Here is a 26,336-nt window from a genome sequence, read left to right as displayed (position 1 = left end):
ATTTGAGTCCCTATCGCGTTTCTGACGTCAAAGCTTTGGAGTTGTCACGGAAACATTTGAACAAAATGAAGCCCGGGAAATTCTGTCAAGACTCGAGCACAGAGAATGTCTCAAATGGCCCATCGATGGGCCCCAAAAGTCTGGCACTTTTTGAGAACCCACCTGGACACACACCTGGCCAGGAAGGGCCTCGCTTAAGTTCTGTGATGATTTGGTTTAAACTCTCCTGTCTGGGAATTCCCTGGTTGTCCAGTGGTTAGGACTGTGCGCTCTCACTGCTGAGCACCTGGGTTCAATCCCTGGTCAGGGAACTAAGATCCCACAAGCCACGTGGTGTGGCCAAAAAAATCTCCTGTCATACTTACCCCCCTTACCAACACATGCATATGTCAGGAAAACCACAAGCAGATTAGACCTTGAAATCCACATGCAGGTGTTTTGACAGGAATATTTTATTGAAGTTGGGATAGGGTGGGACAGAGGAGGTAGAATAATCATGATGATGTTCTTGGGGGTCTCCCCAGTCTCATTGGACTTCCAGGACCTGCTGAGAATCATTAGGCTGAAGCTGAACATACAACCTGTTTTCTTTATGGAACTGGAGCTGCTGGTGGTGATATGATGAGGAGATGCCCGAATTTGGGATGGGAACTCAGGCTCTTAGAGGCCTTGTCATCACTGATACTACCGGACCTTCAAGCACTGGGCAGGATCCTGACTGCAGTCTGTATCCATAGTGTATCCTTGTTTGTTACTATATCCTACTAATGAGCGAGTCCATTTCTGGGCCCCACATGATGCCAGGTTCTGCCCAGTGCCACACTCCGCATCAGTATCCAGAGCCAGCCCTGTGTCTTGGCTCCCCATGGCACTTTGGCCCCAGCCTGATGCCCAGCCCAGCCAAGGCCAGGAGCAGGCATTAAGCAGGAGTTGCAGTGCAGTGGTGCCACAGACAGGCACTAAGAAGCAGAACCGTAGCCACACCAGCCCTGTGCTGAGTCCACAGCTGCAGGTGTCTAGCTCACCACAAAGATGCCTAAGAGCAGGGTACCTGATGCCATCCAAAGACCCATTACAGCACCATGACCACCAACACTAAGTCCTGCAGGTCTAGTGATGGCCCCCTCAGTGGGGTCAGGGCCTGTACCCTCTTTCCTGGTTCCCTCATAGTGCTGACCCTGTGGCTCCATGTCACAGGATGAGGCAGTTGCCCCTACCAAGAATGCCACAAGTAGTGGCAGGCCAGCCAGTCCTCTGGAGCCCTTTGACTTGCACAGAGCAGAACCATCAAGTTAGATGGGTGCATGCCCAGGGAACTGGCTTGCTCGCATAAGCCTCTGGCACTACTTCAAGGAAGATCAAGAAAACAATGAACGAGGAGAAAAGCCAGGGAGCAGCCAGCAAGGCCCAGCTGTGGCATGGGAAGAGGCAGGGTCCAGTAGCCAGACCTACGGACAAGTCCCTGTGGCACAGGCTGATGCACAGAAGCAGCAGTGGCCACAGTGCTGAGGGCCATGGCAGCCTTGTGCAAATGCCCCAGAAGGGTAATGTGGCAGGCTCAGCAGCAGCAGGGCTATGGTCAGAGGTGGACAGAGCCCCTTGAGTAGTGCATTCAGCACATGCAGATCACCAGTGGCCAGACACTTGGGACTGCACACAGTGAAGGCCCAGCACAATCCTGTTGCAGCCCATGCCTAGCAGCCCCTCCAGCAGTGTGCCAGCACCAACACCCAGCTTGGCAATTCCACCATTACCGCAGGGCCTCACAGCCAGCAGTCCAGGCCCCTCTCCATGGCCAGCAACCCCACGTGGCCCTTGTGCTGTTGTCCCAATAGAAGAAACCAACGCTGGTCACAAGGCTAGCTTTCTCCAGGAGCTCCTTCTGCTGTCCACCACCCCTAACTCCCTAACTCCAGCCAAGGAGTACTAGCAGGGCCCACATGCTGAGCTTTTTGTAATACTGACCCCTCAGGCTTGGGGGCAGGATGGACCTGCCAGAATCCTGCCCCACCCCTGCCTGCCTTACACTCTTTCTGGCTTACCTGAACACCTGCCTCAGGAGTACCTTTGCTCCCCATCTCCCCCCAGCTGGAGATGCCCAATCCTAACCCCAAACAGTTGAAGAGAACAGGAGGCAGCATTATCCACGAAGAGAGACACGGAGGCTCTTCACAAGACTTGACCTTGCGGTATGTGTACACAAGGCAAGCCTGATGGGACAAGCCTGCAAACCCACTGTGGGTAAACAGCCTGGGGCAGCTGCCAGAAGCCAAAGTTTTAGGGAATCAAGGGAAGAAATGGCCTGGCAGGACCCCACACCATCCCTCCCACAGGAAGCCAGCTAAGATTAGCTCTGGTCCTCTCTGCCTGTCCTTTTGGAGGAGGGTCTCCTTTCCCACAGCAGTTTTTTTCCCTGCTCTGTTCTCCCAAGGGATCCAGGTGGTTTTCAAACTACAGCAAAGAAAGACCTGAGAATAGAAAAAGAGAAAAGAGACTTCTCTCCACCCCCAAGTACTTCCTGTTCCCCATCAAGTCCTTCCTGACCTGCTGTCTGGTTGTCAGCCCCAGGCTGCTCCAATGCCTGCACCTTTTACCCCATGCTGTCAGCTTCTGGAGCTTCATGGGGTACACTCCACTCCTAGGGTGTGAGGTACCAGCAATGTTACCAACCATAGCTGCCTCCACATGGGACCCAGAACCAGTGGGATCAAAGGGCAGGGGTCAGGCCCCAAAGAGCTGATGGCAGTGGGGGCTTCACGACACTGACACACACGCACACACACACACACACACACACACCCACCCACCCACCCACCCACCCCAGATGCTGGGAAGGGGAGGTAGTCACAGCACCTGATGTATTACAGTGACTAAGTCTGCTTATTTGTCATTTATTTTTAAAATATATTTAAACAGCAGCAATCACTTCCAAAATGCAAAAAAAAAATTACAATTTTTAGAATAAAATTATAATGTTTATAATGCGAGTCAGAAAGAATTGAAGGTACAACTGAGAATCAAATCACGCAGCACTGGGCATGGCTAGAGAAGCCAAGGCCCACTGGCTGGGGGGGTCAAGTTGACAAGAGGTCCCAACCAGTGAGGTTTCCACCCTCAAATCATACCCCCCCCAACTCCCCATTGACGAAGCCAGTGTCCTCTAGGTTAGAGAAGGAGAAGCGTCAAAGAGCTGGCCCTCTGTGGGGGATCCCCCAAACCCAGTCCCCCCACCAGCCAGGGACCTGCTAATCGACCTCCTCCATGTTGCTGTAGGTGGGGGCTGGGCGGTCCACAGGGGGGGCGAAGCGTTCAGGGGCTGTCCGCGTGGGGGCCACGTCGGGGGCCTGGCCAGGGCCTAGTCCCTGCAACAGAATATGAGGACAGGGGTTGGGGGCTGCCCAGTATGCCGCCTGGCATCCCGGGGGTGCTGGCTTGGAGCCCTGGCACCCAAGGGAGGGCCCCAAGGCAGGCGCAGACAGCAGCGGCATTGAGACAGAGAGACGAGATCAGCCTGAACAGTCTCACTTTATTAACACTTTAAATACAGGAAGCTGCTTGGGCAGGGCTAAGCCCCAGGCCAAGGGTAGGAGCAGCAGGACAAATGGACAGACAGCTGGACGGGATACCCACCCTAAGATGCTCTGCCCCTGCAGGAGCCACAGTCCCCACCCTCTCCCCTCAGATGCACACACTGAGGCCCAAGCCCAGAGTTGGTCCCCACCACAGCGGCAGGCATGGCCTGGTGGGCAGGTAGGTAGGCCAGCTCACAGCAGCTGCCTGCAGGCGAGCTCATTTCCAGGGACTCTGGGATACCAGAGGATAGAACACGTTGAGCACGAGGGCCATCAAAGCTGCCACGGTGCCCAGAACAAAGTATCGGAGACAGCCCTCGTCTGGTGTGGTAGGGCCACGTGGCGGGGGGCCCACCCAGTCCTGGGGCCCCCAGGGACCCAGGGGCGCAGGCCCCTCGGGTACCGACTCCTCCTCGGCCTCCAGCTCCTGCCAAATCCGGGAAGCCTACGGCGTGCGGAAACGGCCATCAGCACCCAGGGCGGGGGTGAGGGGGTAGGGGGACCCAGTGTCCCCAAGACCCCTGGCCATGACAGTCCCGCCCAACGTAACCGGTGCTAGCCCCGTACATCCCAGGTCAAGTGGCAGAGTGGTGGACAGGCAGGAGCCAAGTGGGCCATTCGCAGGGTTGTCTAGATGGAGAGCACCACAGTGGGCGAATCTTGATGGCATTTTGGCCTCAAGATGCTCCCCTATCGACATGCAACTTCCCCACAGGGGTTGGGTGGGGGTGGGGGTGAGGGTTAGCTGGTCAGTTTTTTAGCCCAGGCTTCCCACAGAGGAGACTGGCTCATGGAGGACAGAGCTGCCAACCCCAGAGTCATCTCCTGGCTCCCGCCCACCTACATCCAGATCCTGATCACTGTATGAGTCTGAGCATAGCGGGCTCAAGGGAGGAGAGGACAGCAAGGAGACAAGTCCAGAAAAGAGTTTCGGATGTGCCCACCAACCAGGCCTATGGCATCCCATGTCAGTAAGAGAGACAGAAGATCCTGAAGACACAGTGGGGACAAAAGCTCACCTCAGAGAGGGTGACGGCCACATTGGCTATGGCCTGCTGGATAGGCCCTGTCCTGAGTGCACATCAGAACACAGGGATGATCACAAGTGAGGGTCTGTGGGCTAGCATGTGGGGAGTGTGCAGAGGGAAAGTTGGGAGGTGTCAGGTACAGTCTGTTCACACCACTGTACCCAGTGAAATTTGGAGCAGCTACTTGGCCTGTAGCCTATGCACACACCAATGGCAGCGTGTTGCTGTGTGTGTACCTCTGTAAGTGTCCCTGCAGCCTAGGAATCGCTCTGGCTAAGGCTTTGATGTAAGGGAACCCTGTCTGTGACTCTTAAAAATCTGAAGGTTCCAGGGGCCTAGGGCTGTAGGAGAGGAAGCTGTGCCCTACCCCCACCCATCTGTGAGTTGGGCCCCACTAGCCTGAGCAGCCTCCCCATGCCTCACCTGGCTGGCAGCAGACTCAGCTGCAGGGCCTAGGTCTGGGTGGTGTTCAGAGTGACCTGCCCGGGGGGGCCTCTCCACAGGAGAGTTCCGCCGGCGGTAGAAGAGTACATAGGCATAACGCGTCACGACCTGGCTCTCGTCTACCGTTGTCACCGTGCTGTCATCAAACAAGCGCCAGCCTATGGCAAGGTGGGAAGAGTGTGAACATACCCTGCACCAACACCCCTACCATCTATCCTGCTGGCTGTGTGTGCCCTCACCCACGTCGCTGCGCTGGCTGCTGCGATCATTGGGCAGACGTGCACAGGCAGTGTAGTGGCCACCGATCATGCCTCCATAGTGGTTGATGACAGCGTACAGGTCATAGCTGGGCAGCTGCTCCTCTTTCTGACCGATACAGAACTTGCTCAGGTCCAGGTTCCTGTGGTACCAGCCAGAGAGAGGTGAGACAGTCAACAGGTGCCCTGGATGCCGACCTTGGCCCCCATGCCCTGACCACAGTCACGAGAGCCCACTGCTCACCGAACAGGGAACTCCACCAAGTCATTGATCTTGTCACGCCAGATGAAACTGCGAAAGGAGAAGCGCTTGAGCTGCACGATGAGCACATTCGGCAGGCGCCACAACAACAGCTGCTTGGAGGCCTCGCGGTGTTGTTTGCACTGCGGGCAGTACCTGACAGGGGACAGAGGCGGAGTCAAGACCAACAGACCTCCACTCCACTCTTCCCCACTACCTGCCTGCTGCCCTGTCCTCACCAAGCCTCCTCAGGTGCCAGCACCTCAGGCCGCGTAAAGAGGTTCAGACACTGGTCCAGAGTGAAGTGGCCAGCACGGGCAGCCTCACCAGCAGAGCCTGGATCCTCAGCACATTCCAGCTCCTTGGAGGCTACCAACACAAACTCCTGCAGGCGCTCATTGTTCCGCCAGACTAGAGCCAGGCTGCAGTCATCACCCAGCTCTAGTGGGGTGTCTCCTGGAAACAGGCAGGGAAGGGAATCATGCAGCTGTGGAGAGCAGCCAGCCCAACCCATGCCAGGGGTCCCTCCCACGGCCTAAGACACCTTTGTCCTCTAGCCGCTGCTCTCGGTTGGATGCATCAATTCTATAGATAAAGAACTGGGGTGTGTGGGAATTCATGGCTTCACTTGGGTGTTGGTACCCGGGCACAGCAGCTGTGAAAGAACATGATAATCAGAGCTTTCCTGTCTACCAGAGCCTAAATAAGCTTCCTCCAACCTCCCCTACCCCAGCTCCAGAGCCTTTCACCAGACTTTTACCTTCAGGCCGGGACACCCTCTCACCAGCAGGCAAGGAGCCAATTTCAGTGGGCCCACTGGCCAGCATCTCAGAAGAAACTCCACTGGTGCTGGGCACAGGGCCCCGATCAGGGGATGCCCAGGCCCGGGGGACCCCTGTGTCCCCCTCAGCCACAGGGGTCACCATCTGGAGCTCCGGTGGCTGAACAGGGTCCCTGTCATTGTCCCCAGCCTCCAGGGAGCTAGTGGACAGCAGTGTGTTGCAGCCAGGGCCCTGGGACTCCAAGGCCATGCGGCCAGGCTGGAAGGGTGGCTGGAACACACTCACAGAGTACCTGGTAACAGGCAGCAAAAGCAAGTAAGAATCCAGAGCAACGCGTCCGGCACCTCTGCACTCCACCCCCACGACCCACCTACCCCACCTTAATCCAACCACTGGGCACTTACCGGGCATATCCCTCTAGCAGCTGAGCAAGACGGGCATACGTGAGGCGTGAGGCAGGTACACTGACCAGGAAGGGGTAGCCAATGTTCTCAGGGCGGCAGAGGCCCTTATGGTCAGGCCAATGGGTTTTTTGACAGAGCCTGGAGAGAAGGAGGAGGTAAGACTAGGGCCTTAGCCACACCTCTACGCTAGGGCTAGACCAAGGAACTGGGTATGCCAGCCCTGCCTCCCCCAGGGTCTGGTAGAGTGGGGTGGCAGGTAGAGGGCTTAAAATATATGTGCCTTTATGTGGAGAAGAGGTAGGGCAGCAAGTGGAAGGTGGAGAGGAGGGACGGGGGGAGACCACGGGAGTCCTCACTGGTTGCAGTAGCCCACGCGGTAGCAACGGGTACAGCGCTTCAGCTTCTCATCCTCTGACTGCTGCTTCCGCTGGCAGGCTGCACACTTGGAGATGGGGATGCTGGGCACCTGGGGGCGCTAGGGTGGGTCGTTTGTCTCAGTGAGGCCAGAGCAGGCAGGAACGCCCCCCTCCCCCATCAGGGCCCTGTGCCATCAGGTTGGCCCCCACTCACCTGCTGCACCTCTAGCACCACCACCCGCTCCTTAGCCAACTCTGGGGATAGGAGCTCGAAGCAGAGAAGTGTGTCGGAAGGTGACACAGTGTCCAGTGAGTGGGAGGGCAAAAACACACGGTGGAAGCGATTCTTAATCACCTGAGGACAGAGAACACACAGATCCTATGTGAGGACAAGCCCTTTCCGTGGCCCTGCCACAAAGCACAAGATGAAGATATGACCTTGATCTTGGGTCAATGCGGGCAGGGTTGGGGATTGTGGCCCAAAAGAAGTATATGCCTCTGCTGGCCCCAGCCTCAGTGCCCAATGGAATAAGGAGCCTGGTGCCTCACAGAGCATGAAAAGACCAGGACTGGGGCAGGTATCAACCATACCAGCTCTCCACACCAAGGGCCTCTACCCAGCTGTCAACCAGTGGGCCCTGTTGAGACTGCACCATGGTTACTATGAAGGGGCCGCATTCAAGGAGGCATCTCCCTACCTCTACCCCCGAGGTAAAGGACACTACCAGGCAGCAGGCTAGGAACCTTTGGGGAAAACCGGCACACAGATCTGGGAAAACAGGAGGGAGAAGCAGAATGGATGGAGAACGTCTATAGCTGGTGGATGGCTAGTCCTGCAGCTCAAGCTCCTTGTCTGAAGAAGGAAGAGCAGCTGGGGGCCAACAACAAAAGGGGGAATAAATCCAGATGATGGCTGGGAACTGAGAACACCTCAGTTACATAGACCAAATGCCTGGTTTCAACCATGTCTCAACCAATAGCACCCCACCTGTCTTTGTGCAGTCACATGTACGTTTGTGTGTACACATACAGATGCTAATGATCGTACAACGTATCTGCGCGCTGCAAACACAGACATGTGTCCATGCGCGTAAGAGCCTTGGAAAGACAGACACACCTCAGCCAGACGCAGGTTCTCAGGCTTCACGTGGACACTCTGAGACAGGGAGTCCAACACTTCACTTGCACTGGAGTTCTCCTTGCTGATGCTCACCAGAAACTGTGGTGACAAGAGTACAGAGTCCATGGTGGGAGGTAGGCCAGGGTCTCTGCGAAAGCCCAGCAATACGGGCTTACTTCTCACCTTGACGGGCTTGCTGTGGGGCTCCCGGGCAAAATAGAAGATGGGGAGAACCTTTTGCTTCTGTGGCAAGGGCACCGGCAGGTACAGGAACGGGTCAAAAGTGATGGAGACCTGCAAATGTACAGTTGCCACTGGGTGGCCACAGAGGGGGTGGGGGGCAGGATGCTTGTGCCCTGAGAGCCCAATCCACGCCCTTGGATGGCTCTCAGGGTCTCACAGCCAACCAGCAAATTCCCAGGCTTGACAACACTAGATGGACGAGGAGAACCATTAGGAGAGAACAATCCCTCTTTCTGGTAGTTGAGGCCTTCCTCAGCCAAGCCGCTTTAACCATCTGCCTCTCATTTGCACACCTTGTGCCTTTCCAATCTTACCAGTACCCACCCCACCTTACATCACCCAAACATCACTTTTACCTCAGTCAGGAAGCCTACCAAGCCTGACCTCTGCAGCCCACACAGAGCCTAAGGCCTCCCCCTCACCTTCTTTGCCCAAATCTTGCCCTGCAACACCTAAAGATGCACATGCCTCTGACCCCATTCTGACCAGGCTAGCTAGGACAAGCTGGGGGTGTCTTTCTAGGAGAATCCATCACACCTTTGCACACACGGGGCACACCAGCTTCGACTTGTACTGTCCCTGAAATAAGTCCACGATGAAAGAGTCATTCCTCATCTTGTGCCGCTGCCAGGCTTCCTCAGCTACCACCTGAGGAGCAGAGTGGTGAGAACCGAGGAGACCTGGGGACAGGGACGTGCATGAGACATGCCCACCTCCGCCCCCAACTCTGACCTCATCAGGTCGCCCATCTGAGTCCACAGTCTCCGTGTAGGGCTTATTCTGAATACGGTTCAAGTCCTCATGCAGCCCATCCAGCAGGAAAGCCATGAACTCCTGGGCATCGTGCTGTGCATAGCCTGTGAACTGGCTGGCCTTGCTCGCCACAATGGCCTGGAAGCAGGGGCAAGATGTGAGCATGGAGCCCCAGCACCTACAATGCACCCAGCTGGCTAGCCCTTCCCACCCTCTCCAGCCAAGGTAGGAGTGGCCACAGATCACCTTCAACTTGGAGGGCTGGAAGGCATGGTGGGTTCCCTTCCACAGCGCCCGGAGCAGCACAGCAAAGCCGATGGCCAGACGCCCACCAGTCCCCAGTGGGTTGTTGTAGTTGATCTCGGCCTCAAAGGAGCGGTCTAGGGACAGCAACCAAGGAGAGGTGTGAGCAGGGGAAGATATCCCCCATCCCCGGGGCTCTAAGCCCCCGTTCTCACCGTGGAAGAAGTCCCGCAGCTCCCGAGTATTGGACAGAGACTGGATGACGCTGTTCATGAAACAGGTGTTGCCTAGATTGACAAGACCAGTGAAGCCCGGCAGACACACCTTCTTCTCTTCCTCCTCCTCTTCCTCCACGCTGTCTCCACTCACCGGGCTGTGGGGCATTGGAGGCACCATACATGTGGGCTTGGGCTGTGGGAGCAAGAGGGGCATGAGAGAGCAGCCCTGGGTCTCTCCAGCCTTCATCCTTGGCCCTCCCCACCAAGGATTCTCACCGACGCCAGGTGTGGCTCTGGCTTTGGGGCTACATGCTCCATGGGGGTGCGGGCTGCCACACCATCTAGGCCTGTGTCCTCAGATCGAGCCTTGGGTTTCTCCTTCTCCACAGCCCGGGCTTCCTCCTGGCCTGTCAGGGGGTGGGGGGTACCTCCCGGTGGGGTTGAATCCAGAGGGGTTGGACCTGTCGGCACGGCTACCTTTGCACCACCCACTGCACCTTAAAAAGGGGGAATGGTGGGGCTGGTGGTTAGCAGCATGTGGCATGGGGTGGGGGTCTGGGTCGTGAGGACTGGGCAATGAAGGGAGCTCGTGTGCAGACCTCGTGCAGCTGGGGCCTCCAGACCCCCCCAGCGCTGACTCTGCCGCTTGTGGAGGCAGATGTCGATGCGAGAGGCCGTGAAGCAGAAGGTGCACTGCTCTGGCTTGATCAGGTTCCTGCAGGAAGAGGCTAAACTCAGAAACTTAGGTGGAGGGGATGCAGGGCTAGATGGGCCAGGGGGATGGAGCCCAGGGTGGGACTTGCACAGTGGCGGGGCCGGGCACCACCCACCTGAGCTTCACCTGCCAACGGAAGATGGTGTGGGGCCCACAGCCCGGGTGCAGTCTCAGGAAGTTTCCGTCCCTGTAGAGGCAGAGCAGGGGCAGAGGGCAGGAGAAGAGGCAGGAGAAAGAACGTGAGACGCACTGTCCTGCCTGAAGCACACTGTCTGCCCTATGTGTCTGCCCACCCACCCACCTGGTCTGGAAGATAAGCGTGAAGTCCTGCTCGCGGAAAAGCACTCGAGATGTGTCCCTGCAGATTTCCTTCACGTACACGTGCACCACCACTGAGTCCGGCCCCTTCTCATACGAGTCATTCTTGACAAATGCCAGGTTCACCATGGCCTTGGGCTCTATGTTGAGACCACATCTCAGCACCACCCAGGACAGGTTCCAGCCTGTTCCTACTCTACTTCCTACCCACCCACCAACATTGCAACCCAAACTAGAGCTCTGCCTGCCCACCCCCAGCCCCACCTTTACCATCCACCAAGGCTGCAGCATCTGCTGCCACTGCCATCTCCTCTTTGGAACGATCATCTTTCTCAGAGTCTCTGCTCCGGGCCATGACTGGGGACACTGGGTCATTCCTGGGGGCTACTGCCTTCTTTCCTGTCAAAAGTGCTAGATTCTCCTCTGAGCCCAGGAGGCAGGTCTGGGGGTTCAGTGGTGGTACACGGAGCTGTTCCTCAGCCTCAGCCTGTTCATGGCGAGATTGTGGGCAGGATCAGCCCTGGGTCTGGCAGGCGGCCCCCCACTGCAGTCCACACCCTTCCCCCTCACCTCCCAACTCCCAAGCAGGCACCCCACTCTCACCTGGGTGGCCGGCTCAGCCAGGAATTGGGGGGCATCACCCCGGGGTCCAGGGTCATCTCTGGACCCTTCCCCCTCCGGCCCTCTGTGGAGATGCACAGCCCTTTTGGCACTGGGTCCTGCTTGGGCCCCAGGGCCAGCCCCTGCGCCTACCTCACCACGGCCCTGGGCCCGCTTCTGGTTCCGGGCCTCCTGCTTAGCCCGGCGGGGCTCAGGGCCTGGCTCCAGGGCAACAGGAGACAGCTCCTGCCCATTCTCCTGGCACCGCAGCCCTGGCACCAACTCCTGGGTCCCAAGAGGTTTCTTCTGCCAAAGATACAGCAGTCAGGCCCTGTTAACTACACTGAGTATCCCTACCCTACTCTGCTCTGGAACTTACCAGGAGAGAGGGCCACGTGAGCAGAGGCACCTTCTTGGGCAGTGACAGCTGCAGGAGGCCACCTTTGCGAGCCTGCACTTTGGTGCAAGAACTTTCTATCTCAGCATAGAAAACACCACCCCACTGCCGACCACCTGGCAACAGAGTGGGAGGAGTGAGCTGAGGTAGGGGATATCAAAGGATTCAAGTATACTGCTGGGCTCAAAGCAGTTGGACATACCTGGAAGCCGCACCACACAGTCTGTGTCTGTGAAGGCAGCATCTACCTCCTCCAGCCGCAGGGGACCGGCTCCCACACGCAGCTTGACAAACACCTCATCAGCACTCTGCCTCCAATCAAGCAACAACTCTACAGAGGGAGTGTCAAAAAGATTGTGAAAGTCTCCATGAAATTTTGATGGGAGTAAGCAGGTACCAGACACCCAGCCCTAATGCAACTGCTCTAGATAAGGGCTATATCCCCAGTGCCCCCTCCTCTCCCCTAGCACTCTATCATCCAAAAGGCTTATTCATTACTCACCGTCTTTGGTCGGCTCCTCCCGAGTGAATGCTGACCCTGACAACAAAGGAAAGAACAGGGAAAGGATGATGGACAGGCAGCCTCCAAGACTGTAACATCCCACCAAACACCATCTTTAGGACTTCAGCCAAGTACCCCAACTTCAAAACTGAGGCTCTACCCAGCCTGCCATTGGTCCTTCTCTCAGCATCAGACCAGGATGGAAGGAACAGCAAAAAAGTCATCTCCCAATCCCCAATCTGTATGCTCAACAGGAAGGGAGGAGGGGAAGGCCACAAGCACTCCGGGAATGCCACTACCACCTCTCCTAGGATCTCCATCCTTGTTCTCCTGGTTTGCTCGATCCTTCTGCTTCTTCTTACTGGTGGCCTCCTCCAGTCCTGGGGGCCCTCTCCTTGGGCCTGTGGTGCTGGCCCCGCCAGACATCTTGAGCCGCTTGGGTGACAGCCAGAGTGCCCCGGGGTCGGCAACGGTGTCTGGGTCAGGGCTACGGCGCTTTCTTCCTGGCCCAGCTATCTTGGCAACTCTTTGTGGACAAATTCTCCAGCAAGGAACTGACAGCTTAATGAGAAGGGGACAAGTGATCACTACCAAGGCCCAAAATTTGCTCCTTGGTTACACCCAGGGCTCAGCAACCTGGGACACTTCTAAGCCTATGAAGAAATATCTCTCTACTACCTGATGTAGCCCTAGACTACTCAGACTATTCCTAAGGCACAATAAATAATGCAAGTAGAACCAACCACTTCTGGCTGAGCCTCCTAGATGCCTGCCATACAGACCCACAAAGAGAGAAGCCTCACTGAGGAGGTGTCAGGTCAAGGCAGCCATGGCCTGGGACCAGGCTCCTCCAATCTGGAGAGGAGCCATAGCTCCAGCCCACAGGGCTGGCACACTGAGCAGGGTGCTCACTTTTCCTTCACTCTCACTGGCTGCTTAGTCACCACCCGAGAAGTAGGAGGAAGGCAAGAAAGGAGGAGACAGACAATTAAACAGCAGGAGGACCAGGCTCTGTGGCTGAAAACAGGCCCAGCCCAGGTGCTACCACTGCCCAGGCATCATCTTGAGGTTAAGGAGCCCCACTTGCCACCTGCCAGTTCCCGCCCTCCTCTGAACCTGCTTCTGTGCACTGCTTGGTTTTTGTTTTTGTTTTCTTACATCTGGAGAGATTCCCCTCTCCAGCTGCTCTCCTATGCAAAGAGGGGCCTGCAAAAGCTAAGGTGAAAAGGGTATTCAGATGTCACATTTCCCTTTCAGCAGCATCTCTGCCTCAGGGTGGGCATGCAGTCTGAGACTGAAACAGGCATTATCCCCTTCCTTCCCATGTCCACCCCCTCATCAGCTCTTAGCCAGTTTCCCACAGACCCACCAGTGGATTCTGGGCTGTTTCTCCATCCAAGATAAAGTTCTCAAAATTGAGATAAGGGTGGGGATGAACAAACCATGGATCCAGGACCCCTGGCAGGCTCAAGCATGGCCTGAGACAGTAGTAGGACAGATAGTGATTAGTCTGTGTTCCCCAGAGTGTGAGTGTGTGGGAGTGGGGAGCGGAGGTTTGGCGGGGGACGGGGGGATTCTTCTACGGGTCAGATGTGGGACTGGTGGGCTGGATCTTCAGTGACGACAGGTCCAGAATCGAGGGGTGGACATCTGCTACCTCTTTGCTCCCAGGCCCCAGCTGAAGGTCGCGTCCCTACCCTCTCCTCCTGGGACGTTGAGGAAGGAAAGGGGCTGCCTAGAGCCCCAAGGTGGCCTAATACGGCCGCGCGGGGTTACTGACCACAGACCAGCGCCCCTGCCGGGCTGCGACCCAGCTCCAGCCTCCGAACCCTGGGCCCGCCACCACCTCCTCCAGGAAGCCGCCCTCGCTCGCCGCCAGCCCTCTTCGAGACGGCAGGCCGGCCACAGGCTTTAGTGTAACGGCCCCGCCTGCATCAGTGGGCCCGGCACGCCGCAGGGCTCGAGGGGCGGAGACTGGTACGGCCCGTGACCTTGAACAGGTCGCCCTAGGCCCGCGTCTCGGCCTCCCCGCTCCGGCGAGACAGGCCAGCAGCGGCCAGCCCCACTCACCGAGCTAGGCCGCTGCAGCCAGCCCTCTTCGGGCCCTGGCAACCCGCTCTCGATTCCGGTTCCGGCGTCAGGTCGGTTCCGGTTCCGGCGCGCCCCTCCCCCGTCCCGGCGCCGCCGCCACCACGGCCTCAGCTGCTTGTTTTGTTTCCACTTCCAGCTACGGCCGCGGGTGCCTGAACGCAGAGCTGGTGACGCACTTCCGGCGGGAGCAGCTCCGGGGCGGGCCGAATGGAGGAGGCGGGGCTCCGGTGCTTTGGCCTCGGTGGGGCCCTGCTGGTCGCAGCTTCTAGGTTCCGCCCAGAGACTCCGCCCTCCCCAAATCAGAGTCGGTCACACAGCGGGGATTCACACTGGTTTATTGGGGGCCTTGCCAGGCTGGGGACTATTCCATGCACAGGCAGTAATAAGTGCGGGGCGAGGCTGGGGACTGGGGTAGGCCTCGGGTAAGGGTCACTGGCAGGTGTTGTAGATCTGGACCTGCAAGTTGATGGCTTGAAGCACACTGCGCATCCTGGCCTCCAGCCCGTCCAGCTGAGCCGCTTTGCCCTCCAGCGCCCGCTCGTTCTCCTCATAAGTGCCTTCCAGCTCTAGGAGAGACAGGTCTCAGATGAAGGGTCCTTCTCCCAGAGTCCCACATCTCTGGCGTCCCATCCTCACCTTGCAGCCGCTGCAGCTTGTCTTGAGCAGCCTGCAACAAGCCGCGAGCCTCATCCCGCAGTTGTTCTGCCCGTGCCTGTGCAGCCAGCACACCCTGGGCCTTGCGCTCGGCCAGGGCCCTCACTGTCTGGTACTGGTCACCTAGTGGGCCCTTCAGCAGCTGCAGACATACAGGTCCGGGGCAGGGTGGTGGCCCAGTGGAGGCCCAGCCTCTACCCCCACCCCTTCCAACTGGCTCTGCCTCAACCCACCTGTTCAGCTTCCCGGGCACGACCCTGGGCACTGCCAGCTGTTTCTTCAGCGCTAGAGGCTGCCAAGCTATTCCCTGCTCGCTTCAATTTCAGAGCCTCCAGGAGACCATCCAATTGCTGAGCCCGCTCACCTGCAGAGCTCAATGCCTTCTCTGTATCTGCCATCCTCTCCTGCACCTGCCACGGGTGGGCCTAGGGTTAAACAGGTTTATGCAGCATGCTCACAACCTTGCCCCACTGATGTCCCAGGGAGACCACACCTGGTGCAGGGTCTGCTCTGTGTCCTGTGTGTCAACCACTGCCCCCTGGATGGCACCCTGAGCAGCACCCTGTGCCCGCTGGGCCTCCTCCAGCGCTGCCTGTACTGTCTCTGCCTTCTGTTTCTCACCCTCAGCCTGGCTCCTGGAGAAGAGAGGGAATTAGGACTTGCAAGTATCAGAACTAGGGGTCAAGGATGGGGTCCAAGGCTGGGGTCAGACCGTGCCCGCCGTGCATCCTTCAGTAGCTGCTCTGCCCGATGCACGTCTCCCACAGTACGCGCCAGGATCGTGTCCACATCTGCCAGGCTCCGGACCCGCTCTGCAATCTCGCCCGCCAAGTGCCGGATCTGCTCAGGTGACGCTGGGATGGAGAGCTCTAGCACCCGTGTGGCCACCAACTCAATGCTGTCAGGATCAGCCCCCTCCTCTATGGGGACACAGGCAAGGGCTTAAGGACACAGATTCCCCAGCACGGGCATGGGGACACAGTCTTGGGGTATGGACTCAGGGACCACACATGGGGTATGGATTTGCTAATAGGCATAAGGATGTAACCACAATGACAGGGACTATACATGGGACATAGATGCAGGGTCGTGGACTTGGGGACTACATATGGGCACGGGCTCAGGGTCCAGACACCCTGAGCCCTTGACCATCTGTGGTCACAAACACAGGTACAGTGCAGGCCCTGACCCAAGTATGAACACAGACATGGGGGAAACACCACATGGCCTGGGCCACAAGGGAGGCTCACGGCTGAGGAAGTCCTTCACACTCTGGATTAGTTCCCGCAGTTCCTGGTTGGCCTGTTCCACCTGTCCCCTGGAAGCATTAGCCTTGTCCAGGGCTGCCTGGGCCCGCTGCTGTGCCTCGCCTGCCTGCCGACGGGTCTCAGCTACCTGGCTGAGGATGCCACCACCTTCTGCCAATGCCCGCTGCAGTTCTGCCTGTGTGTGGCGGGCCCGACCCAGCGCCAGATCCGCCATGGCTGCTGCCCCACTGCAGCTGAGGCCCCCACAACGGGGCTGCCCATCCTCGTCCCGACAGCCAGCACCCCCGCAAGGGCTCGTAGCACAGGGTGCATCTCCCGGGGACCCACACACCTGCCAGGCACAGAACAAGTCAGGGTCTGGGGGAAGGAACAGCCACACCCATATGTCCCACCCGACACTTGTGCCTCACCAGTTCATTTATGCCTGTCAGGCTCAGGGCATGGGTACGGGCAGAGAGCTCGCCCAGTGCCTGCTGGTTGGCCATGTGCTTGTGGTTGAAGTCCTTCTTTCGGGCACCCATCAGCACCTCTGTCCGGTGCCGTGTGCCTGCTGAGTTGCTCACAGGGCTGGGCACTGTCAGGGCTGACATGTTGGCACGACGTTCTGCCTCTGCAGACAGGCTGTGGGCATGGCGGATGCTGTCATAGGCACCTAAGTCAGGCAGAGGCAGGCAGTCAGCTGAAGATCAACCCTGATCCACCCGCCTAGTTGACCAACAACTCACCCAGGAAGTTTGAATGCTTGAGCAGGTCCAGATGCTGGTCAAGCTGCCGCAGTGTGAGATTAAGTGCAAGCCCGTCTCGCTCTAGACTGCTTAGTGCATGGTTGGCATTGAAATTCTTGTCCTGCACATCTGTGAGCTCTGCTTCCAGCTGGGTCAGGTGCTCAGTGGCCTCCCCAATTTCACGCCTGCATGGGGTGATGAGGAGATATTATTTATAGAGACTTCAGCACTAATGCATCGGGCCTCTGCCCCATCCCACCATGTATCCTCAGGCCCGTCCGCACCGCAACTCCTCTGTGGCCTCCACGAGCTGTGCAGTGGAGGCAGCTGAGGCGTTACGGGCACCGACAATCCCCTGCACAGTGCCCAGCTTCTCCTGCATGTGCCAGAAGCTGCTCTCAAAGGCACCCAGCACACCCGTCTGCTGCAGCTCCTGCGCCCACTGCTCCAGGCGCCGTGTACGAGCAGCCAGGTCCTGTACCACACGGTCCCAGTCCCCGAAGCATGCGTGGCAGGGGTGGCAGGCAGGAAAGACGCCCGAGAAGCCACGGGCACACTGGTCACAGCGCACACCAGACATGCCCAGGCGGCAGCTGCAGTGACCTGTGGAACGGTGACACTGAGGTGTGTCTATCCCACGAGGGTCACAATCACAGGCTGCAGGAAAAGGGAAGACCACAGAGTTAGGGCGCCAGTGGGGCATCCTTGGAAGTCCCCCATCCACCCTGGCCCCACGAGCCCCCTTACCGCGGCACTGCAACCCAGGGTCTCCCCAGTGGAGCTCCTGGCACTCAGAACAGGTTCGCCCACCGAAGCCAGCACGGCAGTGGCACTGTCCTGTGAACTAGAGTGGGAACAGGTCAGAGGTCAGTCAGAGGCTGAACCCTCAAGACGTGAGGCAGGCAGCTGGCCCCATCTCCCCAGGGATCCACAGGAAGGTCCCATACCTCATTGCAGGTGGGGCCTCTGGCTCGGCTTGGGTGGCAGGCACAGGGCTGGCAGCCATGGCCACTGGTAAGGTTCCAGAAGTTGGGGGCACAGCGGTCACAGCTAGGGCCCTGGACATTGGGGAGGCATGGGCACTGCCCACTGCTTGGGTCACAGTTGCACCGGTCAGTGGATGGGCACTGCTGGGGATCTGTGCCCAGCAGGTTGCAGATGCAGCCTATGCCAGCCAAGATGAGCACACTGGTTAAGGAGAGCTGGAGCAGGGAGCCCCACCTCAGCCACCCCCTCCATACCCACACTCACGGTGACAGCTCTGTCGGGCAGCCTGCCCATGGAAGCCAGGCTTGCAGTGGGCACAGCGCGGCCCCTCTGTGTGGTGTAAGCAGCGCAGGCATTGCCCCGAGTGGGAGTCACAGGCATCAGGGTCCGTGGGGTCAATGTTACCACTGCATTCGCATGGTTGGCACTGGCCGCCTGGCCTTGATGGGTCCCCAAAGTGCCCAGGGGCACAAGCTTCGCACCGCAGCCCTGCCCACGGTCGGGGGAAGGCGTGAGTGCTCAGCCCAGCTGCCCTACCCTGATCCCACGCCTGCACCTTACCCACTCACCTGTGTAGCCTGCCCTGCAGTGGCACACGATCTGCTGGGAGTACCCATCCCGATGGCAAGAAGTAGCAAAGTGCCGCCGGCTCCCGGGGCCTTCAGGGCAGGGACAGGGCCGGCACTGGCCCCCATATGGCAGCCGTGGGTCTCCGTGGAAGCCAGCAATGCACCTGCAGGGAGAAGGAGGAAGAGCTGTGTCATCCCTGAGCAGCCCGCCCACCCACCAGCTCACTCATAGCTGCTTCAGGCTCACCTTTCACAGTGCTCACCCACTGTGTGGTCACGGCATCCCAGGCAAGCGCCTGTGTGGGGGTCACATTCGTCTGCATGCCCGTTGCAGACACACGGCCGGCAGTTAGGGAATCCCCACTGGCCACGCTGGCAGCGGTCGCAGCGAAGCCCAAATGCACCAGTTTGGCAGGGGCATTGCCCATTGGTTGCTTCACACAGGCCGCTGAGTGCCCCCTCAGGGCTGCACTGGCAGGCTGGGGGCAAGGCAGAGGCTAAGCCAGGGAGAGGGTTTGAGGGGAGTTTGGGTGAGGTCACGGTAGAAGGTCAGGGAATGGAAGAGAACTGCAAGTGACCAGGGCTGAGAGTATGGGGTCCAAAGCAGAGTTGGAAAAAGGAAGAAGCAGAGCCAGAGGAAGGAGGGAGAACAGTAGTGGCAGCGGGGCAGAGGTGGGGGCGGTGTGTGGAGAGAAGAACAGGAGAGACAAAGGGGCAGGTGATACCTTGACAGCCTGTGGGGCCAAAGCCATAGTAGCCAGGGGCACAGAGGTCACAGCGACGCCCAACCACTGCATGTTTGCACAGGCACTGACCACCATGGGGGTTGCACTCAGAGCTCAGTGAGCCCTGGGGGTCACACTGACAGGCTGTGGGGAGAGGGGACAGGGCAGGTCAAGCTGAGCCCACACACCTCCACCCCACCAGCCAAACCACAGGCACTCACGCAGGGCTCCGTTGTAGACCAGTGTGGACAGGCTGATGAGGAGGGGGGCGCAGGCCTCAGAGGGAAGGGTCTTGCTGGGCATCAGACCCTCCTCGTGGCAGCGGTAGTGTTCAAAGGTGGCACGGCGCTCCAGAGAAGCCGCATCACCCCCACTAAACATCTCCAGCACCAGGACACGGGGCAGCAGCACCAGCTTAAGAGATGAGCAAGGAAGAATGAAGTTCAGACCCAGGACCATGTTGGAACTGCCAGGACACTAAGCTTAGCACTGCCACAGACCTGCCTCTTCTGTCACAGACCCCTTCTATACAGTCACCACTACAGGACCCATCCCACAGGCCCTGCCATCTTGGTTGGTGTGGGAGAGGGAACTATTCACCGAGTCAATGAGTAGGCTGGGTCCAGAATAGGGGGCCTCAGGCTGGGCACCTCCTCCTGTTCGCACCAGCTTGAGATGCAGCTTGTAGGAGATGCCAGGCTCAAGGCAGACAGGTCTGGGAAACACCATGTACCTGAGGTAGGCGAGGACAGGTATGGGGTCACCCAGGGTTCCCGTATCAATCATCTTGGGCCTCCCCACCCCACACACAGCAACCAAATCATTGGCCAAGAAAGATACTAGGGCTGGGCCAGGCCAAAAACAGCTGGACAGCCTGACGGAGAATCTTTACAGAAGATTCCCATAAATGTGCCTTCACTGGGATCATCACCTGTGCAGACAGTCTTACTGAGAACACTCCATACAGCCTTGCAACCCCAGAGCATTTCCCTGGCACAAATGCTTGCCAATTTTCCCTCAATGCCCTTTTTACGCTTCCTCCAACCTCGACCTCCAGCCTCCAGTCACGGCTCCTCTTCACCAAGACTGCATCACCTCCCCTCACCCCAGGTCATTCCCATCAGCCTGAAAACCCATGCGAGGATTCTTTTATCCCCCCTGAAAAAAATCTTTGCTCAAGATTCGAGTTTCCCCCTGGCTGCTGCTTTGTCTTTGCTCTCCTGACCAACAAACCCCTAAAATTTAACTGTAGTCACTACCTCCACTGTCTAGCCTCCCACTCCAGGGGAGCTTTTGCCCCCTCCAGCATGCCATAGAGTCAGCCTGTCCCAAGGTCACCAGTGACCTCCATTTAGCCAAACCCAGCGGCCACTCCTCTATTCTTATCTGCTCCAGCATCCAGCAGCATGCAGTGAGGTCAGTGCGCCTTCCTTCCTGAGACGCTCTTCTCTTGGCTTCTGGGACCTTGTGCAGACTCCTGATTTCTCCCCATCCCCCAGCTACTCCCTCTCTACTGGGCTCTAACACTAGAGTACCCCAAAGCTTGGTTCTGCTCCTCCTTCCTTTCTCTGGTCATTTAATCTAGATCCACCTCTTTAGGGACAAGTCCCAAATTTACATCTCCAACCTGAGCCCTCCAGTAATTCCAGACACAGAAGTCCAACCACCCACTGGCCTTGTCCCCCATGTCTAAGCATCTCAGAACTGCTCCTTCCTATGTCTCCATCTCAGCGAAGAACACATGCCATCCAGATGCCCAAGCCCCAAACCCTAGAGTCACCTTTCCACTTTTTCTCCCTTTCCTAAGCCATCAGCCCTGCCAATGGAACCCTCTGGAAACTTCCTTTTCTCGCCACCTCAACTGCTACACCTGTGTCCAGCCCACTGTCACTTAGCTAACTCAATAGCTGCCAGCAGATCTCCCAGCTTCCACCTTGGCCCTTTAGGTCTATTCTCCTCTCAGAAACTAGGGGAATCTTTGCTAAACATAAGTCACAGTTGGCAAAATGTCTATAATGGGTACAGCCAGGTTCATTATGCTATTCTCTGTTTCTATGTATTTTTATTTTTACATGATAAAAAGTTAAGAAAAAAGTGATGAAAAAAGATACATGAAACAAATACTACCCAAAATATAATAAAGCCTTAGTCAGACCAGTTACATCCCCACTCAGAGTACTCTGACACCCTCCCTTCCCCCCAAGGGCACTACCTATCCTGACAATCAATGGGCTCCCCTTATTTCCTGCCTTGGCCTCTGGAACTTAGACCCCTGAAGGAGCAGGTCTTGTTCTGTCTACTTCCTTCCTCTGACCAGTGCCACGCCCAGCAGCAGCTGGCAAACAGTACGCAGGAGGAGGAGGCACTTGAAGGAAGGAACAGATGAATGAGCCGGGGGGTCTTCCAAGTGCCCTGCAGGGAGCTTAGGGCTGACCCACAACCCCCCACAGTTGTAGGTGCTACCATTAGTGTCCTCACCTGGTGCCTGGTTGCAGAGTCCCTGGGATGTGGTCATCCTTGGGCAGCACGTGCCCACATGGGCTGTGGGCAGATACAGGCCCTGGGCACTGCACAGTCAGTTCCATCTCTGCCCATTGCTCAGGTACCTAGGGGAATGGGGTGATGGATGAGATGCTCCCACACCCAGAGGGTCAGCTCTGGGTTAGGTGTCACAAGGTCTGACCTGGGGCTCCAAGCGCAGTAGCAGGTCATAGTCCATGGCTCTTGGTACAGAGGCCACCAGGAACTCCAGTGCCTGGCCTTCCCGCAGCCTAACAAAGCCTGGGCCAGTCCAAGATGGAATCCCCCCAGGGGTCACCAGGCGTGCCACCACATCAGGTACCTGGGAAGCAATGAGGCTGGGGGTGTGGGCTCAGGCAAGGCACTGCCTCTTTTGCCACAGCCTGTCCCCAAACCCCAGCTCTCTAGTTGAGGCCCTGCCCGAGGCAGACACCCTCCCTACACCAGGCACCACCCATAACCCTGTCTCTCCAGCCATAGTATCACCCATGCCCTGTCCTTCAACAGTGCCCCCCTACCTGCCCCCGAGCTTCCTCAGCCTCCCAGGTTAGGTGGTCAAGGAAGGGTCGGAAGTAACCAGGCTGCACCTGCTCACAGCGTCGCCCCACCATGTTCTGGCGGCAGTGGCACTGACCTGTGGCCTCGTTGCACCTGGGGAACACATGGTTACTCAAGAAGGATCCCCTTTCCCGCCCAGGATCTTTTCCCACCCCTCTCAGGGCCCCTTATACAGTACTCACTGGGGTTCCAGGGCACCACCGACATCACAGTCACACGGACGGCAGCCAAGTAGGTCGTGGCTCAGGCCCCAGTGGCCAGGCTGGGGGAGAAGAGGTTGCTGAGGGCCAGAAATAGACCCCCCTCTCTGCCCAACAGGGAATCTAATGATGGCTCTCAGCCTCTACCACCCCTTGGGGAAAGCATGGCCCCCCGACCACTGGCTCCCACGCTTGGCCTCCCAGACCTGAGGCCTCTCAACCAGGATCAGACCCAAAGCCCTCAGCGCCCACCCAGGGGGCAGGGACACCACTCCCATCCCTATCCTCTGAGGATAAGTGCAGAACTCCAGCCCCTCCAGTCGCACCAGGCAGCGGTTGCAGCCACGTCCAGTCACTAAACGCTTGCAGAAACAGGCTCCACTGTTGCGGTCACAAGGGGTGCCCCCTGGCACTGTGCCCCGTGTATCACACTGACATTCTGTGGAGAAGGAGACCCATCAGCACTTTGGGGAGCTGGGGCAGTGCTCGTGTCCAGTTGGGTCCAGAGTAAGAGCTCAAGGGTTAAGGTCAGCACAGGAGTTAGGACAGGAAGCACATACGCTGGCAGCCTAGAGGGTCACTGGCACTGAGCCCAAAGAAGCCATCACGGCACTGTTGGCAGCGAGAGCCCACCACATTTTCTTTGCAGCGACACTGGCCCGAGACCAGCCCCAGTACAGGATCATCATGGGGATCACAGCGACCACCGTCTTGGGAACCCATGGGGTCACAGTCACAGGCTGAGAGCACAAAGAAGTGCAGGGTTACCCTTATGCCAACTAGCCCAGCACCAGTCATCTCTCAAGCCCCCACCCTAGATTCCCAGTCTGGCTCCACCCTCCATCCCCCCACCCCAAATCCCTGCAACCTGCACAGCAGTCTGGCACTTCAGCTCATACCCCAGGATCAGCCTTCCCTCTCCCATGTCCAATTCCAGCCTTACAGCGACACACGGCTGGGTCTCGCAGGTCCTTGGTTGGGTCATGGTAGAAGAAGGGTCGGCAGAGCTCACACTGGCGCCCAGCTGTGTTGTGCTGACACCCATCACACACCCCTCCACTCACGTTGCCAGATGCCAGGTATATGGCCATGTCGAAGTGGCAGCTGTAGGTATGCCCATGGCACTCACACTCTTGGGAGCGGGGGGAGAAGAGCAGGGCAAAGGCACTTGAGGGACCATGTCCTGAGGGTAAGGGGTTTAGGGGCCCCCAATGCCACCTTAGGTCCCTGCCACAGGCCAGAATTTGTGGGTGGGGGTTCAGGGACTTTAAGCCTTCAGCATCATACTGGGCCCCTAACCAGAGCAGACTGTGGCAGAGGGTTGAGGGAGTCCCCAGGGGCATCAAGATCAGGATACCCTTCAGGCACAGCCTAGGTGTTAGGGGCTTAACCAACCAGCTCTAGGTTCTGCCCAGGGCACAGCCAGGCCACAGAGTCCTGGGGCTATGAGGGCCAGGGTCTCACTTACTCCTGCAGGCATGACTATGGCCGTCCTCAGCCGGATGCCAGGGCAGATCATGATAGAAATCCTGACACTGCTCACAGTTGAAGCCACGAGTGTTGTGTTTGCAGATGCAGGCCCCATGAACCTAGCAGGGTGGGTAGGCAAGTGGTCAGCACTGTCCAGCCATGCCTGCCCCTGCCCCCAGCCCTACTCCAGCCAGTTGAAGACCCTCACCATGCCCTCAGCATGGGCTGGTGCCCCTGGGGCGGGTGCACACTGTGAGGCGTGTCCATAGCAGAAGCAGTTGCCACGCACAACCAGCTCGTACAGGGCATAATAGTACTTCTCGCGGATCTCCCGCCGTGGGTCAAGCAGGTTGTCCCCGAGCGTGTGTAGCCGTGTCAAGTTCACCCGTAGATTGGTGATCTTTAGCAGGTCTAAGTGGGGGAAAGGGGTTTGGGGCCAGCTGTCCAGGCAGGCTCTTGCTGCTCCATGCCCACCCAGGAGCTGAAGCTGCCAAGGTCACCTTGGGAGACCTCCTGTCTACAGCTATATGAGCTAAATTGGACTTGGCACCTGCCCTAGGAAGCACCCAGAATAGCTACTGAGGCCCCAGATAGTCATCACCAGCCGGACGCTGGGACTGCGCCAGCCTCAAAGAATGGAACACTCACTCTGGATCCATGGGCTATAGGGGTCTGGAATAGGGATTGCAGGGTCCAGCACACGATAGATGACCTGGAAGGGCATAGAGTCATTAGAGACACTGGACCTGCCTCATGCCCGTCGTGCCCCCCTTCTGCCCCAAGCCCAGATCCCAGCCCTCACCTCGCCTTCAGTGGATGGCTCAATCTCTGAATAGCGTGACTCACAGACTACGTCATCCCAGTGCCGTGGGGGAGCCAGTGGGACTCCTGGGAAGTCAGCCCCACAGTCATAGGAGAAATATCTGTACACGTGCCAGGTGCGTCCAAAGTCTGCTGAGCGCTCCACCAGCATGGCAGCAGGGCGAAACGTCTGGGTGGGGAGCATGGCTGATCAGCGGGCACTAGGACCCAAGTTCAGCCCAGGCCCATCAAGAGCCCTGCCCAGCTGGGGCCTGCCCTCAAGCAGCTCACAGACAGGTGGAGGTGACCAGGGGGAAGCCAAGCAAGGATCAGGAAGGGAAGCCACCTCTAGTGGGGAGACTCAGCGGTCACGGGGCCCAGGGAGGCAGCGCCTGACCCAGCCTGGGATTGAGGCAGCGTGTACAAAGGCCTGGAGGGGGCAGGCAACAGAAGGTGTGGGAGGTGAAAGAGCCTCCCATCCAGCCAGGGCACAGCATATGAGCACAGGGAGGCTGGGCTGAAGAGCTGGGACTCTGTTCAGGGGCAATGGGGAGCCAAGCAGGGTGCTTCAAGCAGGCTCCCAGACACGCGGGCACCTTGAAGGTCATAATGAGGTGCGTGAAATGGAACTCAGCCTCCAAGTCCAGCTGGATGGTGACCACGGGGACACCTGGGGCAGGAGTCGGAGGTCAGGGACTTGAGGCTACTTGGTGGACAGCCCTGCTCACCCATACCTCACCCACAGCCTCACCATTCTCTGACTGCCACCAGGCTGCCCGGCGCTGTGGTGCGAAGCTGGTAACTACATTCTGGATGCGATGGCTGTTTGGGTTGTCTCTAGCAGAGAAGGGGCGCCGGGAGTCACACAGGAAGCATTTCTTCTCGTCCTGGGTCGGGTCAGGGTCAGGATCAGCGTTAGTACCTCAGCCAGTGGGCACCACCCTGACTCAGCCCCCCACCTCAACTCCAACCACACCTGCAGGTGACTGACGATGCAGTAGGGCTGGGGCCCATGCAAGCCACAGGTGGATGAGGCGGTCAGTCTGTCAGCACGGCCCACCAGCAGGTCCCCTGTGGCGGGGTAGCAGCTTCCCCAAGAACAGCCTGGCACATCCGGGGCCAGGGCCTGGGCTAGGGCGGTGGCCGGCACTGGAAACAGGGGGTCAGCTGGTTCTGCTGCACTCCCACCCCATAGCCCCAGAGCCAGCTACCCCAGGACCCACCATCACATCCCGCAACCCCCAGGCCTTCACCAGGCCCTCTCACCGCTCAGCAGCAGGCCCAGTAGAAGCTGCCAGGGCCCAGGCTGTCCCCGCAGGTCCCTCCCTTGTTCCCCTGCGGCCCGCTCCATCCTGAAGAAGAGAGGAATCAGGATGAGGGGGGATGAGAGGTCTGGGGCCCATGCCCATCTATCCCCTCCCTTGGGGTCCCGTGTTGACTCTGCCTGTGTGGGTCCTTGGCCGATTCCCCACTCGGTCCTCTGTCTGTCCGGCGGTCCTTCCACTAGCTCGGAGTCCGGCGACTTTGAGCAAAGTTGGGAAGTACGGCAGGAAGCAAAGCACGGAGCGGATCTTG

General features: G+C 58.2%; 2 protein-coding genes across 12 annotated transcripts; both read right to left on the bottom strand.

Moving 5' to 3' along the window:
- Positions 1-2,871: 2,871 nt before the first annotated feature.
- On the bottom strand, positions 2,872-14,429 carry USP19 (ubiquitin specific peptidase 19). Of its 9 annotated transcripts, none has more exons than XM_032649454.1 (27): positions 14,264-14,429; positions 12,493-12,754; positions 12,194-12,229; positions 11,894-12,022; positions 11,674-11,807; positions 11,298-11,600; positions 10,965-11,181; positions 10,678-10,834; positions 10,492-10,563; positions 10,261-10,376; positions 9,938-10,158; positions 9,659-9,854; positions 9,447-9,580; positions 9,180-9,338; positions 8,985-9,095; positions 8,388-8,498; positions 8,202-8,303; positions 7,299-7,439; positions 7,085-7,203; positions 6,729-6,866; positions 6,303-6,616; positions 6,087-6,197; positions 5,782-5,998; positions 5,546-5,698; positions 5,284-5,444; positions 5,024-5,202; positions 2,872-3,362 (listed from the first exon to the last, which is right to left on the bottom strand). In XM_032649454.1, the coding sequence occupies exons 2-27, from the start codon at positions 12,617-12,619 to the stop codon at positions 3,246-3,248; spliced, it is 3,975 nt and encodes a 1,324-aa protein (XP_032505345.1). In that variant the 5' UTR covers positions 12,620-12,754; positions 14,264-14,429; the 3' UTR covers positions 2,872-3,245. The 9 variants fall into 9 exon arrangements, with proteins under 9 accessions (XP_032505345.1, XP_032505348.1, XP_032505347.1 ...); XM_032649457.1 differs by having other exon boundaries at positions 9,938-10,152; XM_032649456.1 differs by having other exon boundaries at positions 11,298-11,597.
- Positions 14,430-14,602: 173 nt separating this feature from the next.
- On the bottom strand, positions 14,603-26,336 carry LAMB2 (laminin subunit beta 2). Of its 3 annotated transcripts, none has more exons than XM_032648062.1 (33): positions 26,206-26,336; positions 26,028-26,113; positions 25,738-25,910; positions 25,513-25,648; positions 25,358-25,431; positions 24,763-24,951; positions 24,609-24,672; positions 24,169-24,371; positions 23,959-24,079; positions 23,434-23,622; positions 23,051-23,230; positions 22,817-22,929; positions 22,473-22,552; positions 22,251-22,383; positions 21,896-22,054; positions 21,691-21,818; positions 19,813-19,945; positions 19,434-19,626; positions 19,213-19,356; positions 18,735-18,966; positions 18,488-18,651; positions 18,183-18,407; positions 17,879-18,096; positions 17,679-17,775; positions 17,216-17,588; positions 16,932-17,116; positions 16,617-16,858; positions 16,189-16,537; positions 15,651-15,858; positions 15,432-15,573; positions 15,172-15,363; positions 14,921-15,080; positions 14,603-14,850 (listed from the first exon to the last, which is right to left on the bottom strand). In XM_032648062.1, exons 2-33 carry the CDS (start codon positions 26,110-26,112, stop codon positions 14,714-14,716), a joined length of 5,421 nt encoding a protein of 1,806 aa, XP_032503953.1. In that variant the 5' UTR covers position 26,113; positions 26,206-26,336; the 3' UTR covers positions 14,603-14,713. The 3 variants fall into 3 exon arrangements, with proteins under 3 accessions (XP_032503953.1, XP_032503954.1, XP_032503955.1); XM_032648063.1 differs by having other exon boundaries at positions 15,172-15,348; positions 26,206-26,335; XM_032648064.1 differs by lacking the exon at positions 18,183-18,407 and having other exon boundaries at positions 15,172-15,348; positions 26,206-26,335.

This window comes from Phocoena sinus, chromosome 11 (genome assembly GCF_008692025.1).
Source record: "Phocoena sinus isolate mPhoSin1 chromosome 11, mPhoSin1.pri, whole genome shotgun sequence".
Taxonomy (NCBI): domain Eukaryota; kingdom Metazoa; phylum Chordata; class Mammalia; order Artiodactyla; family Phocoenidae; genus Phocoena; species Phocoena sinus.
This window is presented reverse-complemented; position numbering and strand designations above follow the sequence as displayed.